The sequence below is a fragment of the Rhinopithecus roxellana genome, chromosome 15 (assembly GCF_007565055.1).
Source record: "Rhinopithecus roxellana isolate Shanxi Qingling chromosome 15, ASM756505v1, whole genome shotgun sequence".
In the NCBI taxonomy this organism is placed as follows: domain Eukaryota; kingdom Metazoa; phylum Chordata; class Mammalia; order Primates; family Cercopithecidae; genus Rhinopithecus; species Rhinopithecus roxellana.
This window is the reverse complement of record NC_044563.1, coordinates 56,991,782-57,009,526: the sequence shown is the minus strand read 5'-3', so window position 1 is coordinate 57,009,526 and position 17,745 is coordinate 56,991,782. Positions and strand designations below refer to the sequence as shown.

At 52.3% G+C, this 17,745-nt stretch overlaps 1 protein-coding gene across 5 annotated transcripts in view; it reads left to right on the top strand.

The window, feature by feature from the left end:
- The window catches only part of SLCO2B1 (solute carrier organic anion transporter family member 2B1), a 54,782-nt gene extending 38,084 nt beyond the window's left edge, over positions 1–16,698 (top strand). For 4 of the 5 annotated variants that reach the window (XM_010366804.2, XM_010366806.2, XM_010366803.2 and 1 more), the window contains 6 exons: positions 3,489–3,846; positions 6,787–6,952; positions 10,528–10,691; positions 13,204–13,268; positions 13,604–13,724; positions 14,692–16,698. In XM_010366804.2, the coding sequence (XP_010365106.1) occupies positions 3,489–3,846; positions 6,787–6,952; positions 10,528–10,691; positions 13,204–13,268; positions 13,604–13,724; positions 14,692–14,872 (1,055 nt within the window). In that variant the 3' untranslated portion in view covers positions 14,873–16,698. Of the gene's footprint in view, positions 1–3,488; positions 3,847–6,786; positions 6,953–10,527; positions 10,692–13,203; positions 13,269–13,603; positions 13,725–14,422; positions 14,578–14,691 lie in introns of all 5 variants that reach the window. The other variant, XR_748369.2, reaches the window with a different exon arrangement.
- The last annotated feature ends 1,047 nt before the right edge of the window (positions 16,699–17,745 follow it).

Genomic DNA, 17,745 nt, shown 5'->3' with positions numbered 1-17,745 from the left:
CTCTACAAAAAAAAAAAAAAAAATTAAAGAATTAGCTGGGCTTGGTGGTGCATGCCTGTGGTCCAAGCTACTGGGGAGGCTGAGGTGGGAGGATCGCTTGAGCCTGGGAGTTTGAGGCTGCAACGAGCTGTGATCTCACCACTGCGCTCCAGCCTGGGTGACTGAGAGAAACCCTGTCTGAAAAAAAAAAAGACTTGATGTTGGGATATCAGTAATCTAGCCCCGTTTTTTCAGCATTCTCAGGGAAAGAGAGGGCTTGGACTCCATGCATGGTGCTGGGCCTAGAGGCAGGAGCTGGGACTCCCTAGCCTCAGGCCACCCCCAGATTCTATTAGGCCCCAGAAGGCTGTGCTGCTGAATTGCTTATTAATCACTGCTTGGGCTTCTGCCCGGAGGGAAGCTGGTGAAATTGGAACCTAGAGCAAGTGTTCTAGGCCAGATTGTCTCTGGTAGTTTCAGCTTCTACATGGGCCTGGAGAGAATCAGGGCAGGGGTGCCTCAGGCCCTGTGACCAGTGAGCCAGCCTGGCTTCTGCTGAACTCCAGGGGCCAGTCTGACTCTAGGGCCTGGCCTTGACCACCTGGTGCCACAAGGAAGGCCAAGGGAGGAGGAACCATGGTCCTTCAGCTGGAGGTGCCCTATACTCTTGGGGAAAGATAATTCCTGAGCTAGGAAAGGCCCCTGTCAGATGAGGGAGATAGTCTCTGAGCTAGGGGAAGCCCCTGTCTAATGCAAAAGATACAATCTCTTTGATGGAGGATACGTAGTCCCCAAATGGAGCGAGACCCTACCTTGGCTGATGGAAGAGACCTGACCTCTATGGTGGAGAACGCCCCTGTCTGATGAGGGAGACGTACTCCTTGAAGTAGAGGAGGTTCCTGTCTAAGGGGGGAGACATTGCCCTTGAGTTAAGGGAAGCCCCTAACTAATTGGAAGAAGCATAGTCCCTAGATTGAAGGAGAACCTGTTCTATTTGACAGAGGATACCTGGTGTCTAGCTGGGTGAGGCTCCTGGCTGATGAAGAAGACAGAGTCACTGACTTGAGGGAGGCCCTGACTTGTCTGATGGGGGAGACACTGTGCTGTGCTAAGGGAAGCCCTGTCTCATGGAAAAGATCTGCCTCAGAGCTGGAGATGGGCCCTGGAATTCCCCTGCAGGTAGCCCTATCTTAGTGAAAGGCATAGCCTCTGCCCTCCAGGAATTTTCCATCTATTCCGGAGTCAGGTTGTGGATGCTGAGGAGAGATGGGGGATGGCTATAAAGCACACTGCAGTGATCAGTGCAGGAGAATGGACTGGAAGCAGTCCATGAAATGGAGCCCTCTAGAGTCAGGCAGCCAGAGAGGCACAGGAATGGGGGAGGGAGTATAGAAGGGAGGATGGACCTTGTACTAGGAGTCAGGAGACCCTAGGAAACTCCTGGCCTTACACTGGCCTCTGGATGAACTTGGACGAGCCCCTGTCCCTCTCTGGACTCTACCATGCAGTAGGGGCACCTGTACAACCTGGGCCATGCCAGACTGAAATTCGTGGCTCCATATAAGGCCTCAGACGCCCTGGCCAGAGCAGCTCATGGCAAGAAGGCTGAGCAGCTACCTGGGGTCACAGCGAGCCTCACACCTCTTTACTCTAATGCTGGCTAAATGTGTGGTGTGCAGCAAGGAACCAGGGACAGGAGGCAGACCTGCCGCAGAAAAGAGGGGGAATTCCACAGTCCCCACCCACCCTGCCTGAACTGTTTGTCTTTTATTTTCTGCCTCCCAAGGAAACAGATCCTAGCCTGGCCCAAGGGGGCCAGGGAACCAGCTGACTTGGCTCTGCTCTGAGGACAGACAGAAATCTTCCCATGACAGAGGCCCTGGTCCTGCTGCTGCAGGAACAGAAGGAGCCCCCACCTGGCCCAGAGAACCCCCATGGCCCCACCAGCCTGGCCTGGCAAGTGGTTTGCTCCTCTCCCTCCATACCTTATATTTGACTTCAGTCTTGCCTACTGCAGGCAGAAACACATGTTAGTGGAGAGAGGATTTCACGTGTCGAACAGAAAGTGTCCTTGACACTTTCACCTGGGCTGCCCCTGCCAATGAGCATCACCTGGCTGCTGGAGCCCAGCGAGGAAAGGACTTTCCCACCCTTTCGTGCCCTTCAGTTTAGCAGACTTGCAATGGGAGCAACCAGTGAATGAGGCACCATTTTAGGAGCTCGCAGGAGACTGGGGAGGTAATTTTTTGCCAGAACACTCACTTCTTTTCCTACCTCCAAGCATTTGCCCCTCCTGGGCCCCTACTCAATTCTTTTTCCTCCTTGCTTCACCTCCCCAGATCCCCGCCCACTGATTCTTTAGGCCCTAGCTCTGTCCCACCTCCAGGAAGTCTCCCAGCAGCAAGCCGACTCAGATTTCACCTTCTCTGGAGGTCTTTGATTCTGCCCCAGACATATTGACATTTGATTACATATTAGTCCATATATCCATTCATTCCTTCCTTCATCCCATGAATTCAGGTGCCTCCTATATCCCAGGCCCTGGAGACTTAGTAATCAACACAAAAAACAAAACCCCCGGATCTTTTTAAAGAAAGCTTATATTCTGGTAGGTGACAATAAAACAGCTAGATGAGTGAAAAGTATAGTACATTAGGTAGACGGCTATGGAGAAATACAAGCTAGGGATGGGTAGGTCAGGGCAAGGAATTGAGACCTGTGTTTGGGACGCAAGGGAGGATGAAGGCCCAGGTGGCTTGGAAAAAGCTGTAGCAGGACAGGATGGAAAGAACTGTGTGGGGCAGGGGAGAGGAATGAATACGTAGAATAGAAAAAATGAAATGACATGGGATGGGATGGATGAAATTGAATCAAACAGGATGGCATGGACCAGAACTATATGGAACTGAATAGAATTGAATAAAAAAAAAAAAACATATCAAATAAGATAAAGTCTAACTCAATGGAACGAAATGAAACAGAATTTCAAAAATGAACTAGAACAAGGGCCAGGTGTGGTGGCTCACATCTGTAATCCTAGCACTTTGGGAGGCTGAGGAGGGTAGATTACTTGAGGCCTAGGGTTCGAGACCAGCTTAGCCAACATGGCAAAACCCATCTCTACTAAAAATACAAAAATTAGCCAGGCATGGTGGTATACGCCTGTAGTTTCAGCTACTCAGGAGGCTGAGGCACGAGAATCACTTGAACCCAGGAGGCAGAGGTTGCAGTGAGCTGAGATTGCACCATTGTACTCCAGCCTGGGCAACAGAGAGAGACTCTGTCTCAAAATAAATACATACATACATACATAAATAAATAAAATAAAAAAGGACTAGAATAAATGGACTGGAATCAAGTGGGATAAAATTGATTACAGTAGATTTAAGTGGAATGGGAAGGGTTGGAAGGAATGGAACTGCTTGAACTGTGCAGGGGAGGAGGGCAGTCTTTGCTGGACGGCTTGGCTGCCCTGCCTGCCCTGACCTCCTCTGCACTCACCCCCACAGTCTTCCCCAGGGTGCTGCTACAGACCCTACGCCACCCCATCTTCCTGCTGGTGGTCCTGTCCCAGGTGTGCTTGTCATCCATGGCTGCGGGCATGGCCACCTTCCTACCCAAGTTCCTGGAGCGCCAGTTTTCCATCACAGCCTCCTACGCCAACCTGCTCATCGGCTGCCTCTCCTTCCCCTCGGTCATCGTGGGCATCGTGGTGGGTGGCGTCCTGGTCAAGCGCCTCCACCTGGGCCCTGTGGGATGCGGTGCCCTTTGCCTGCTGGGGATGCTGCTGTGCCTCTTCTTCAGCCTGCCGCTCTTCTTTATCGGCTGCCCCAGTCACCAGATTGCGGGCATCACCCACCAGACCAGGTGAGTGTGTGCGTGGGCACACGAAGGCAAGCCTAGGAGGACGGGACAGGGAGGACAGGGGCCCTGGGCAGAGGCCAGGATGGTGGGGCGCCCCCTGCCTCAAATCTTGCCTCCCCACCTCTGCTTAACAGCCCTTTGGAGATTGGAGTCAAGCAGTGGGGTGCTCCAGAAGGCTCCAGGGTGGGTGTCAGGCACCACTGGAAGGGGCATGGATGAGACGTCAGGGGCAGAAACTCTCAAGTCCGGGAGGGTGTGGAGGCTGAGACAGGGCAGAGCCACCCATGGGATGGCATCTCCATAGTGACTAAGCCCTGTGGGCCCAACAGAGATGGGACAGAGGCCGCATCACAGGAGCCAGGACCCAGCTCAGCCAGAGGAATGGCCTGCCCAGAAGGGAGCATGCTCTCAACCCAGAACGAGAAGAGATGAGAGAGTGAGCAAGGGACTAGATGGCCCCTATCAGAGAGGCTGCAGAGGAGACTCAGGCACTGGGAAAAGATTGGACAACAGACCTCTGATATTTTGGGTTTTAGAGCTTGGGAGCTAAAATTCTGTTTTTCCATTACTCTAAAATTACAGAATTCTTTTTCCACATCTGTGAGGCAGCACCTGCCTCCACCCTCTGGGAGGAAGTCTCTTGATTTCTAGTTCCACAATTCTCCATCACACCTTTACCCTTGGGAGCCTTCTTGGAGAGGATGTTGGAAATCACATTCCTGCCTCTTCTCCAGAATGATTTCATTTTTCCTGGAAACTGCTCCAGGCTTAAGTTGGCCCAACACTCAGCTAGAATTTCCCAACTTTTTCCGTCCCCGCTTCTTCCTTGGCATCTTCTGCCTCCACCCAGGTGCCAGCTTTCATCACCGGGGGTCCTCCTGCATGGCTGTCAGGGGCTCAGCTTAGGGCCAAGGAGCACCCAGCCCCTCCCCATCTGTCCTAGCTCCCACCCTCGCTGATCTCTCCCCCATCTCCCTTCCCTCCTCCCCCTTTCATTCTCTGCCCCTCTTTTTCCAAACAGGGAGGCAACTCCGCTCTCTAGACTGGGGCCTCCTGTGTACAGAGCCCTGTTCTAGGCACTGCAGCGGGGGCTTTAGCCACTTCTTCAGGAAGTCCCTGGTCTGAGGAGGGAGCCAGGTCCTCAAACAAATGATTTTTACAGTAAAAAGTCAATGGATATTTTATCACAATGTGTTCAACAGTGCATGGGAGAAAAAGTCAGCTCATCCCACACGCCCCATCTCTCTTTTCTTCTCCCTTTCACACCTTAGCTTTGACATCTCGTGTCACCTGTGTTCTCACCTAAATTCTTGTGATTTATTCACTAAGCTCTGGGTTCTAATTCACTGAAGAGACTATTTGGGACCAACTGAGCTAGGCAAGAAGAACTTTCCCTATTCCTGCACAACCACAGGTCCCAACAGCTGCAAGAACCGAAGGTCTCCCTTCACTCAGCGTCTTCCCACATTACATCTCATTGAACCCCCACAGGATCTCTGTAATGGGTCCTCTTATTAGCCCCTTTTCACAGATAAGTACAGCAAGGCTCAGAGAGGTGAAGTTACCCCATAGCTGGAACAGGGTAGATCCTGGAGCCAGGACTGTCCCCACAGAAGCAATCAGCTCCAGGTGGTCAATGAGAGTGAGGAGCAGAGGAAGGGCCCTCTAACTCTTATCTGCTCAGCCTTCCAGCTGCTGGCAGAGGGTTCTGGGAGGTGCCTCTCCCTTGGCAGAGTCCCCTGGCACCGCCTCCTGATAGGCCCTCAGCGCAGACAGTGCCAGCCTTCCCACTCCTACCCCCACCCCGAGGGAGATGTGCCAAGATGTTGTCAGACACACACCAGCACTGTCTGGCAGAGGAGGAGGAGGAAATATTTTGTGTTTGATGATCTTCCTTCCCTCTCAGATGGAGTGTCCCCTCACCCCAGGGAGGGAGAGGAGCTCACTTTGCCCCATGCTCCACTTCCCCACTCCACACCCTGGCTAGAGACTGTCTCCAGCTCCTACTCACCCTCTTCTCCATGGAACTGAGATTTCACTAAGCTCCAGTCCCAGCCTCACTGATCAGCCTGGCCTCTGCCCCATACCCACCCCAAGCCCAAGACAGGGACCTCCAGCTTCCACCTTTGGCCTTCTCCGCAGCCTGGCCACTGGACCCCTGTGTGACCCTGAAAGGCACAGCCTCTCTGGGCCTCTCTCTCCCTGGCAGGTTAGCTGTGCTTCCCCCTAGCGTGAAGGCAGGTGACACTCTGAGTCCCAGAGGCCACCTCCCTGCCCTCCTCCCAGGGTGACCTCCCCCTCAGACTAAGCCTCCCTCTGACCTCCTGCCCCTGCCCACCTTCACCTTGCCCTGGCCACCTGGAGCTGGGGCACCCAGGGGATTTGGGAGCAGGCCCTCGGAGGGAGGCAGGTGGGACTAAAATGTTTCCTGGACACAGTGAACAGGGTGGTGGCAGTGAGACTGCAGGATGGCCATGACAGGCAGAGAAACTGAAGCCCAGAGAGGCAGGAACAGGCTGGAGATCCCACAGGTGGTCAGTTCTCCTGATTGGGTCCCACACTCATAGCTCTGATTTTCTGAGAAAGGAAGCAATCACTGATTTTCGGAGAAAGGAAGCTCGTTGAGGAAAAGATACTCTTCATCTGACACTAACTTCTGGGGGGAATTTATCTTGTATACCCTGTAGAAGGGTCACTGAGGTGCAGAGATGTTTGAAGAAGCTCAAAGGCTCGTAGGATCTAGGGGGCCTGTCTCCATACTTGCACACCTTCATTGCAAGGAGCTCACTATCACACCATCCTCGGGCAGCCCTGATGGTGAAAATCCTCCGTGTGGAGCCGAAATCTCTGGCCATTGCTCTCGGCTACAGGGTTGAGGAGGTCCCCGCTAGTGGCCTAAGGGAGGGAAGCCAGGCCAACCCTACTGACCTTCTCTCCCACCAGTGCCCAGCCTGGGCCAGAGCTGTTTCCAAGCTGCATGGAGGTCTGCTCCTGCCCATCGGACGGCTTTAACCCTGTCTGCGACCCCAGCACTCGTGTGGAATACATCACACCCTGCCACGCAGGCTGCTCAAGCCGGGTGGTCCAGGATGCTCTGGACAAAAGCCAGGTGAGTCAGGCCTCTGGTGGCAATTTCTGCCCCTCAGGGCCCTGCCTGCCCTGTCTCTGTGGGCCTGTCATACTCTCCACCTCTGCAAGCTCTCACTCTCTAGCTCTCTTCTCTCTGTCTCTCTCTGTTGGCAGATGTAGAACATTATTCTCTCAATAAGTTTCATCGGCCGGGCGCGGTGGCTCACGCTTATAATCCCAACACTTTGGGAGGCTGAGGCAGGCAAATGACCTGAGGTCAGGAGTTCAGACCAGCCTGACCAATATGGTGAAACCCATCTCTACTAAAAATACAAAAAATTAGCCAGGCGTCGGGGTGTGTGCCTGTACTCCCAGCTACTCAGGAGGCTGAGACAGGAGAATCACTTGAACCCGGGAGGCAGAGGTTGCAGTAAGCCGAGATCATGCCATTGCACTCCAGCCTGGGCAACAAGAGTGAAACTCCATCTCAAAAAATAAAAATAAAGCTTTCATTGCCAGCCTGGGCCCAGGGCACAGAGGTGAACCATTCTGGCTTCCAGATCTCTGTGCAGGGGAGATGCAAAAGAAAATAACTCACAGGAATTCCAGAGGTGCTGATAGGTAAGACCACTGGTCGATACAAGTACATACAAAGATGAAAAGAGACACAACCCCCTGGGTGGGGGTGGGTCCCAGAAGGCTTCACGGGAAGTGGCATTTGTGCCAGACATTCAAGAATGAATGGGTAAACTAGGACTTGAGAGGGAAGAGCTTTCCAGGCAGGAGGAAATGGCCTAAGCAGAGGTTTGGAGGAACACACATGTGCAAGCATGCACACACAGCATTTCTGTTGGAGCAGAAGCACAAGGGTTCATGAAGGGAAGGCAGGGCCCAGAAAAAGAGGGGCCTTGAATGCCAGGCCAAGAATGGGGACTTTCTGGAGAGCAGTAGGAAGCCACAGATGGGTTTTCAGCAAGGGAGTAACAAGTTCAGATCTGTGTTTGATCACGCTTGAGGCCATAGTGTGGGGGCAGGCGAGCAAAGTACAGGACACAGAAGGCCAGCGAGCATTTCATCAGTCAGTCAACAAACTTTCACTGATCTCTTCCTCTGGGCCAGGCCCTGTGCTGGGAGCTGAGGACTCAGAGCCAAGGGGCCCAGTGGGGAAATGAAGGCAATGTAATCAGCAGCAGTGCATTCTGAATCTTAGGAAGACTAAGACCAGCCGGTTCCTCCTCCCCTTTTTCCTCAGTTTCCCAAAATGACAAAGGGGGACAATGTCTGCCTTCTCAGGCCCCCAGGCTGTAGTGAAGCCTGGGGGATTTGTCAGGGCAGCAGCATCAGGCTGGTTGTTATGACAACATCTCCCTCTCTCCAGAGTCCTCTCACCTCCCACCCTCATGCTGGGCATCAGCATCTAAAGCTGAGGCTCCTCCAGGGAGAGACCTGGGCTGCACCGGCTGGTGCAGAAGAACCTGTTGATGGTGCGTAGTCCTTTAGAAACCAGTCAGGCACTACCTGGGCCTGAGAGCCCTTCCAGAGGCCCCCAGGCCTTGGCAGGTGGAGAAGTGAACTCCTGTGGGTATGGGACCCGGTTCAAATCCCTGTTCTGCCTCTAATTGGCTCTGTTACCTTAGGCAAATTATTTAACCAGTGCCTCAGTTTCTTGGCCTGTAAAATAGGGGAGATATTATTGAGTGCCTACTACAGAGCAGGAATGTACTGAATAAATGCTTTACCTGGATGAATTCATTAAATAGTAAGCAAAGAACCACATGACGTTATCCACGAAAGCACACAGCACAGTGCCTAGGTAATTTTAAATACTCAGTAATACACATTCCTATTACGCCCATTGTACAGATGAGAAATGGAGGCCCAGGAAAGGACCAGACATTGCCCAGAGTCTCAATACCAGGGCTGGGACTAGACACCAAAGCCCTGGCCTCCCAGTCAGCCCCCTCTTTGGAACATCACGGAGGCTTGGATTTAGGTACAGTATTTGGAGGAGGGTGCAGCTGAGACCAGGCTAGCACTCAGGGACTATTGTCATGCTGGCCTGGAATTGTGTCTTGACATGTCTGCCTCCTTGGATTGTGAGCATCTTGGCTCAGGGATGGGTGGCTCAGCGCCCAGCACAGCTGCTCAGTAACAGCTTATGAGTACATGAGTGAATGAGGTAAGATGGGGCAGGTGGGTGGCTGCACAGGTGTGGTGCTGAATGCTCTGGGGGAATGAGACTCTGCAGCAGCACAGGGATTGAAGTCATTCATAAGAAAAACTTCCTGCCATGGAATTGGATGAATATAAAGGGTCAGGAAAAACCCAACTGAAGGGTCAGGAAAAACCCAACTGAAGGGTCAGGAAAAACCCAAGGGTCAGGAAAAATCCAGCCTTTGCTTTTATCCCACTAACCCTCTGCTTCTGAGAAAAGGAGCAGGGGCAGGATGTCTCTCTCCCAGGAACCTTGCCTTAGCATTTCTCCATTTCTTGTCCCTCCATTGTATCTCCAGCCTGTATTTGGAGGCTCAGGGGCCACTTTTCCTGCAATGTAAGATGATATGCACTTAGGGGTCACACAGCTTCTTGTGTGAAAGGTCTTCAGACCCTTGTGTGAAGGATCAGCACAGCTTCATCATGCACATTGGCTCTGCTGGCCAATGGAGAGTGCCTGGTCACCCAAGCCTAAGTGCTCACATGCTCACTCTCTCCTGCCTTTCTCTTATTCCACCTGCTAAGTAACTTCAAATCTAAACCCTTTATCCACACACCCCCAAGCCCACTCTGTGATGGGCCCCTTGGCCTGCCTCCCTGATCTGGTCCCTCCTCCGTGCAGCCCCCAGAACACCCTTTGTACCATCCAGTCTCATCTACTCCTGGCTTAAAATTCTCCCAAGGCCCCCAGCATCCACCTCAGGGATTCCGAACCCTTTTCACACTGGGAAGTGTCTGCAGCTGCCAGGGCTGGAGGTGAGAGGCTCAGAGGGCTCTAGCTGCCCAGGCCAGCTGGCCACTTCAAGGGCTGATGGGACTAATCCCTGCACACCTGTCTCCCATCTGAGGCCCCGTGTGGCTGGGGCACATGAGTCCAGAAGCTCTGGTCTATGGGAAAGTAAAGAGAAGACCAGGCCTCTTGGCTTGGCCTGGTTTCTATCGGGTGCCCGCGGGCCCCGGCATTCCAGATCACTTCTCAGAGTCCTTAGCTGGAGGTTTTCCTGGCTACCTAGGGAGTGAGTGCAGGCTGGGATCAAACACTCCAGGGGACCAGCCCGGGGGCATGGCCAGTCTGGGGATGTTTTCTTACAGCTGGTGTGTAGAATGTGGGAGAATGATGCTCTTCTGGGTCCCTCCCTCTTCTTCTCTACTTTCTCTCTGTTTCCCTCTCCCTGCTCACGGCCTCAGCCCAGGCTCAACTTGAGCATAGAGAGCCCTTGACGTGCCTGCTCCTCAAGCCATCTTTGGTCAGCCAATGGGTCAGGATCTCAGACTCCCAGCCAGCTCTACCCCAAATGGCCGTGGGACTTGGGCCTCTCACAAGCCTTCCCCGCTGTAAGCCCTTGGCCAGCTGCCTGCCCTTGGAGCTCTTGGAGTCTCTTCCTCCTCTTCCCACTCCAGGTTTTCTACACCAACTGCAGCTGCGTGGCGGAGGGCAACCCCGTGATGGCGGGATCCTGTGACTCGACCTGCAGCCACCTGGTGGTGCCCTTCCTGCTCCTGGTCAGCCTGGGCTCGGCCCTGGCCTGTCTCACCCACACACCCTCCTTCATGCTCATCCTAAGGTGAAGGTGGGGGCGGGGCAGGGGCAGGTGGATACCAGGAGGTCCTTAACCAGAAGCAGAACAAGGAATTCTGAGGGGGAAGTTCAAGGAAGGAGGCCACTTGGGTGTCCTGGCCCCCACAACGTGGCCTTAACTGTGTTCATCCCATGGCAACCTACTGAGGCAAGGTTTTCTCCCCATCTTGCAGATAAGAAAATTGAGGCTCAGAGAAGTTCAGGAGCTGGCCCCTGTCACATAGCAAGTGTTGGGTGGAATAGTACTGGTTCTCTGACCCAGAGCCCAGGCTCCTACTTGCCCAGGGGAGAGGAGGACATACCTAGGGCCCTGTCCTGGCCTCTGGAGGTGAGGACATCATACCTGCAATAGATAAGCTGCAGGAGGTGCATGTAGGAAACCAAACTGTGTCAGTCTAGTGCATGATTCTGAATGCTGCTTCAAGGCTACATATAAGTGCTTATCAGGTGCCCACTGTGGACCCAGCCCATGCTTAGCACTGCCTTTTGGGCCAAGATCTTTGTGGCCCTCATCCTAAGAGTGCCTGCTGGCCCTGACAAATTGGCACCTGAGTTCAAAATCAGGGTCTCCTGGGGTAAGGACTGGGATAAGAGGACTGAGTGAGAAAAAAATATTTTTTTTTTTTTTGAGAAGGAGTTTTGCTCTGTCGCCCAGGCTGGAGTGCAATGGCGCAATCTCGGTTCACTGCAACCTCCTCCTCCTGACTTCAAGTGATTCTCCTGCCTCAGCCTCCCTAGTAGCTGGGATTACAGGCACCCGCCACCACACCCAGCTAATTGTATTTTTAGTAGAGATAGGGTTTCACCATGTTGGCCAGGCCAGTCCCGAACTCCTGACCTCAGTGATCCACTTACCTTGGCCTCCCAAACAGCTGGGATTACGGGCGTGAGCCACCATACTCGGCTGAGAAAAGCAGTTTTTCTATTCTGTTACTCAACAATCAACACAGAAGACTTCTGCAACAAGTGTGGGGGTATTTTCCCACACACCAGGCACGCAATTAATTCTGCAGTGGACCCCAGCCGGTGTCCTCCAATTCTATTCTGACACGATCTAGCTGGAGACAGCATCAGATCCCACAGGCTGGGTGCTCAGTCCCACAAGACTTCCCCTCCACTTCCCATGCCAACCGCAAGCCCCAGGCTGTTTTACCAGTGCTTCTGACTGACCAGCCATACGCTGGGATTTCCACAGCCCCATCTTTGAGTTTGCTTTATTTGCTAGACTGGCTCACAGAGCTCAGGAAAACATCTACTTGATGTTTATCAGTTTATTATAAAAGATATTACAAAGGATACAGATGAAGTGATGCACACAGCGAGGTATGGGAGAGGAGTTTTCATGCCCTCTCTGGCTGCACCTGCAGGGACCTCCATGTGTTCAGCTATCCGGAAGCTCTCCAAAGCTTCATTATGTAGGCATGATTGATTAAATCACTGGATATTGGCAGTCACCTTAACCTTCAGCCTCTCTCCCCTTGCTGGAGGTTGGGGCTGAAAGTCCCCACCCTCTAATCCTGCCTTGGTCCCTCTGGTGACCAAACCCCAACCTGAAGCTCCCTAGGGGCTGCTCACCATCAGTCGATTTATTAGCATACAAAAAGACACTTCTCACTTTGAAGAGTCCAAGAATTGTAGGAGTGTATGCCGGGAAGACTAAATACATATCTCACAATATCACAGGGACCTCAGAGCAAGATAATTTCCATTTTCCTTCTCCTGGGATTATTTTATTCACTATCTACTTTCCAGGAAATTAGAAGGGAAATGGAGCCCCTCACAAATACTAGAAGACATGTAGATCTAGAACACAAGCCGGCCTGGGAGAGAAAATAGAGGAATCAGATGCCCAACAGGCAGCCTGACTGAAAGGAGTTGAGAACACAGCCTCAGGACTGCGTGGATAGGGCCCTGACCGCTGTTGGCCATGAGATCCTGGCCAAGTTATTGAATCTGTCTAAGTGTCAGTCTCCTTATCTATAAAATGGGGCTAATGTACATCTCACTCATGGGAGTGATGTGGGGTTGCAGGGCAGAACTACTGAGCCCATAGTAAGCGCTCCATAAATGCCGGCCACTGGTGTTGTCTGGCGGGAGCCAGAGGATTGCAGGCTGTGGCGTTACAGTGGTTGGGGATGCTGGGGAAGTGTCTGGCTGTCCCAGCTCCAGGTCTTGCCAACTGTAGGAGTAAGGGGAGAATTTGATGGGACCAGTGGGTGGAAGAAGAGGAGTGATGTCTGTGACCAAAAACATACAGAGGTCAGCACAGGACCCTGATGGTCAATGGGTGTGTTGACTTGTATATGGGACCAGGTTCTGCAGGTTGAAAAGGGATGGGGTACGTCCCTGAGCCCCCCAGCTTAGATCATCAGATGGGAGGGAGGCTGGTGCTGGGTGGTGGGAGAGAAGGGCATGATGAGAACCCTTCACCGTTGATGCATGGACCTTGGGGGCTGGAACCCCTCCAACCTCATGTTGCCCATGTCTCTGCTTGTTAGAGGAGTGAAGAAAGAAGACAAGACTTTGGCCGTGGGCATCCAGTTCATGTTCCTGAGGATTTTGGGTAAAGATCTTGCTTGGGACCATTGGTGGTGATGGGGTCCAGATGCCCACTGTGTGCCGGGCCTGGGGCACAGGCATGAGCGGAACACAATCCCTGATCTTAGGGCTCACAAGCCCATGGGGTGACAGGCCTGGCCCAGCTCTCCTACAGCAGGGTGTATAGGCAGAGGCTAGACCCATCAGGAAGCTACCTCAGATACAGGGGTGGGGCGGGCTTGAGGGCCAGAGAGCCAAGAGGCCCCAGTAACCCAGAGCCCCTGAGGGGTTGTATGTGCCAGGGAGGGGGCAGGGCAGGACAGTGGGCCTTCGTTATCCCCTGAGCACCGCCTCCCTCAGCCTGGATGCCCAGCCCCGTGATCCACGGCAGCGCCATCGACACCACCTGTGTGCACTGGGCCCTGAGCTGTGGGCGTCGAGCTGTCTGTCGCTACTACAATAATGACCTGCTCCGAAACCGGTGAGACCTGGTTTGACGGCTTGTGGGAAGGGTGCTGGAAATACTCTCAGAGTCCCAGGCAGGATACTAGCAGGCAGGGGAGGTTTCATTTAAGTCTACCTGCTAGGTGACAGGTGCCATTATATATTCAGTGCTGAGCTCACCAGTCCTTCAAGCTAGACACTGCCCCACTCCTTTTATAGATGAGGAAAGTGAGAGTTAAAGCAAGTAGCCCAAGGTCACACAGCTAATAACTGGCAGAGCTGGACCTTGACCACAGAGTCTATGCAGGAACTTGGGGAGAAATAGAGGAGCAGCCATGCTGCAAGAGGGACTTGGGGTGAAGGGCTGGGGAGAAAGCTCTGTCTAGGACACAGGAGGCCTGGGTTTCAGGCCCAGCTCTGTCTCCCTCATCATGGGACTTATCTGGGGCTCAGTCTTCCCATCTGTACAATGGGGAACTCAAAGGAACCTGAAGGCACATAGGCGGCTGGCCTGGGATGGATGTGGAGAGGACTTGATAGCAGGGCTGGGGACAAGGAGCTGTTCACTTTCAGCTCTGAGGAGGTGAGGAGGGCACAGTTCCTGTGGGCTGGGACTGTCCACAGGGGGCTTCCTAGAAGAGGAAAAGTCAAACAAGGGCCTTGATAGTTAAACAGGGGAGAAGGAACCCGTTTGTTCTTGGGGCAGGTGGGGCAATATAAAATTCTACTTGTCAGGCCCTCTGAGCCCTTAGGCTCGGAGACAGGCAGGGCCAGCCCAGGCCACAGAGCAGAGTCCAAGACATGGCAATGAAGATGGCCAGGCCTCTGCTCCCACGCAGGGCTCCTCTGCAGAGCCTCTCCCCCTCCTCCAGGGAAGAGCTGCAGCAGAGGTCAGTGTCTCCCTGAGGCCTCAGTGCCTCTGATTTCACAATGAGTGATGATTGCTGATGTCCATGCCCTGGCCTGGCCGCTCTTGAGTTCAAGGGTTCCCATTCTTTCCCCAGGTTCATCGGCCTCCAGTTCTTCTTCAAAACAGGTTCCGTGATCTGCTTCGCCTTAGTTTTGGCCATCCTGAGGCAGCAGGACAAAGAGGCAAGGACCAAGGAGAGCAGATCCAGCCCTGCTGTAGAGCAGCAACTGCTAGTGTCAGGGCCAGGGAAGAAGCCGGAGGATTCCCGAGTGTGAGCTGTCCTGGGGCCCCACCTGGCCAAGAGTGGCAGCCACAGCAGTACCTCCTCTGAGTCCTTTGCCCAAGATTGGGTGTCAAGAGCCCTGTGTTCCATTCTGGCTCCTCCACTAAATTGTTGTGTGGCTTCAGGCAAGACACTGATCCTCTCTGAGCCTTTGCTTGCTAGTCTGAACCAAAGAGTTGTTTGGGCATTTGCTGTGTTGGCCATTTCTGAAGCAAGAGGGTCTTCCTCCTCCTTCCCCCAGCCAGCCAGCTGTCCTGGAGCCAGGCTTTCCTGGGTGGAAAGACTGCGTCCCTTTCCCTGGGGCCCTCAGATAGCAAAGTGAGCCATAGTGGGCCAGGCTGCCCTCCATGCTGGGCCCCAGCCCAGGTCTGCACTCCCTGGATCACCCTCTCTGAGCCTCAGCCATCTCCTGTCAGGTGGGAATGAACTTGCCAGCCTTCAGGCTTGTTCAGCTGTGACCATCTGTGCGGTCAGTGTACACTCAGGTCTCCTCCCCAACTCCAGCAGCCTTTAAGAAGTGTCCCTTTGGCGCCCCCTGGAGGCAGAGCACTGAGCTGGACCCTGGGTAGACTCCCACAGGGAGGAAGGAGCTGGCCTCAGGTGTGGGACACCCAGACTTGGCAGGGCCTTCAGGAGGCCTGTGTGGGGGCCCCAGGAAGCCTTAGCTGAAGCCGGGAGACTCACTCTCCATCTCAGGAAGTTCTAGCCCTTGCCCTCAGGGAGCCATGGTTGAGGGTGAGGCCCAACACCTGCCTTAGGGGCCCTGGGTGGGCAAGTCTGGGCCCTGGGGCAGGGAGGGAGACTCAGGCCCACACTTGGGTATTTTCTAATTTCAGACAAACACATACTCAGCGTGCACTCACTGATTCCTACACATTGCCAAGATTTCACACATGTGACCAGGGGCCACCAAAGTCCCTGTGACCTTTGTGACTAGGATCCTAATTTCTCTATTTTCTCCTGAGTGCCTGGGTCTGTGTTACTTGGGGCAGCATGGATAATGTTTAGTTCTGTGACACTATTTTTTGGGGGGTGGCACCTGGGTCTCTGGATTCCTGGGCTGGCGTCAGGCCCATTACTGTAATGCTGGGAGCAGTAAAGCTCAGCTCTGTGTAATGAGTGATGCTATGGCTTGCTCAGGTCTTATGATCCAATCCTTTTCTACATCGGCCCTTGTTTTGTTTTAAGGCTAGTCTTATCTGGCCTGGTTATTTCCCTGCGGGGAGGAGAGAGTTTGTTAATCTGCTCCCAGCCCAACCTATTGCCACCCCACCTCACTGGGACCTGCTGCTTGGGAGGCAGCAGACAGGGAGCCACCAGCAGTGGCTTCCTGGCCCTGTGCTTGGGGTGGGGGGAAGCTGGGGTCACATGTGGCCCTTGCCTTCTGAGCAGCTCCCAGTGCCAGGGCTTTGAGATTTTCCCACGTGATAAAAGAAAAGGGAGGTAGAGAAGTTCCAATTCCCTTTTTATTTTGCTGGTTGGTATCTGTAAATGTTTAACAAATATCTAAGCATGTATGTATCAGTGCCAAGAATTTCAAAGTCTCCTCCAACAATATGAGGCTTTTAGGATGTTTATATTCCTTCATCCCTCTTGTTTCCCAGGTTTTGCAGGGGAAAAAAAAAGTCTGGAATTATAGATATGGCTTATTATTAAATTTGTTCTTGCATAATGTCTCTTCTATTACAAAAATTCTTTCTTTATAAACTGCATTAGAGGTTTGCAACAACCACATCATTTCCATTAACTTAGATTTAAGTTTTACTGGATTTATTGCTCACCGTTATTGCTTGTATATTACATCTTTTCCTATCTTTATATTCTGGTTTAATTTTTGTTTGACTGAGTGACTTCTTCTACTAATGGTTTCAAAAATGGAATAAGGTCACGAGGATTTCTGAATCCTCACCTGTCCAAATTGTCATTCACATTTTACAGAAGAGGAAACTGGCTCAGAAAGCACAAGTGACTTCCCCAAGATCACAGAAAATAAATGATGGAGCCAAGGTTGGATGTGAAGACCTTGTGGGAACTGAAGGTTTTATAATTTGAGGAGCCCTCTTTAGGAAAAATATACAAAATTATAAACATAAAATTAGGTACAAAGTACCTATATTTACCTATAATGAGAAAAGAATGCAAAACAGATACATCACACAATCCCCCAAAAATGCATAATACTTTTATTAACTGCCCTGCATAACCTCTAAAACACATTTTCTCCCCCTGATGATTAGAAGAATTTTCCACAGACTAGCTTCTGGCTCTGTGCATTTCAAGTCTGGTTTCTCCTGTTTCTTCTCTACTGACCATATACTTCCTGGGCTGGGTGCCATGAGACACATTCATATCACGATATCGCAACTTAATATCACCATGCCAAGTGAGTTGGGCAGTGGGTAGAATTCCTAGAAGCTATTCTCTACACAGAGATTACTAGCAATGATTTATCTATACACAGAGAACCACATAAATATTAATACATCCCGTGTTTCAGAGGACCACATAAACATGTCCTAATGAACCCAACTCACATCAGTCCCCCACTCAGCTTCCCCTCGGTCAGACTGCAGAAGTGCCCATGGCCACTCCAATGATCCCATATAAAGGAAAATAGAAACACAAAGGAAGTCGGAGTGTGAAGAAAATAGTAATTTCTATTGTGGTTAAAATATCTTACCTTTGCAAATTTTACAAAAATATGACAACATGAACACACCACCGAGGCCCTCCCGTGGATCTGGGGAGACTCCTGGATGCTCAAGCTGTGTTCATATCACGGTGAGTCCGCCTCTTTTTTGAGCCAAGATCTGAAGGAAAAGACGAGGTCCTTGTGCCTAAAGTCTTCCAAACTGGCCATGGTGA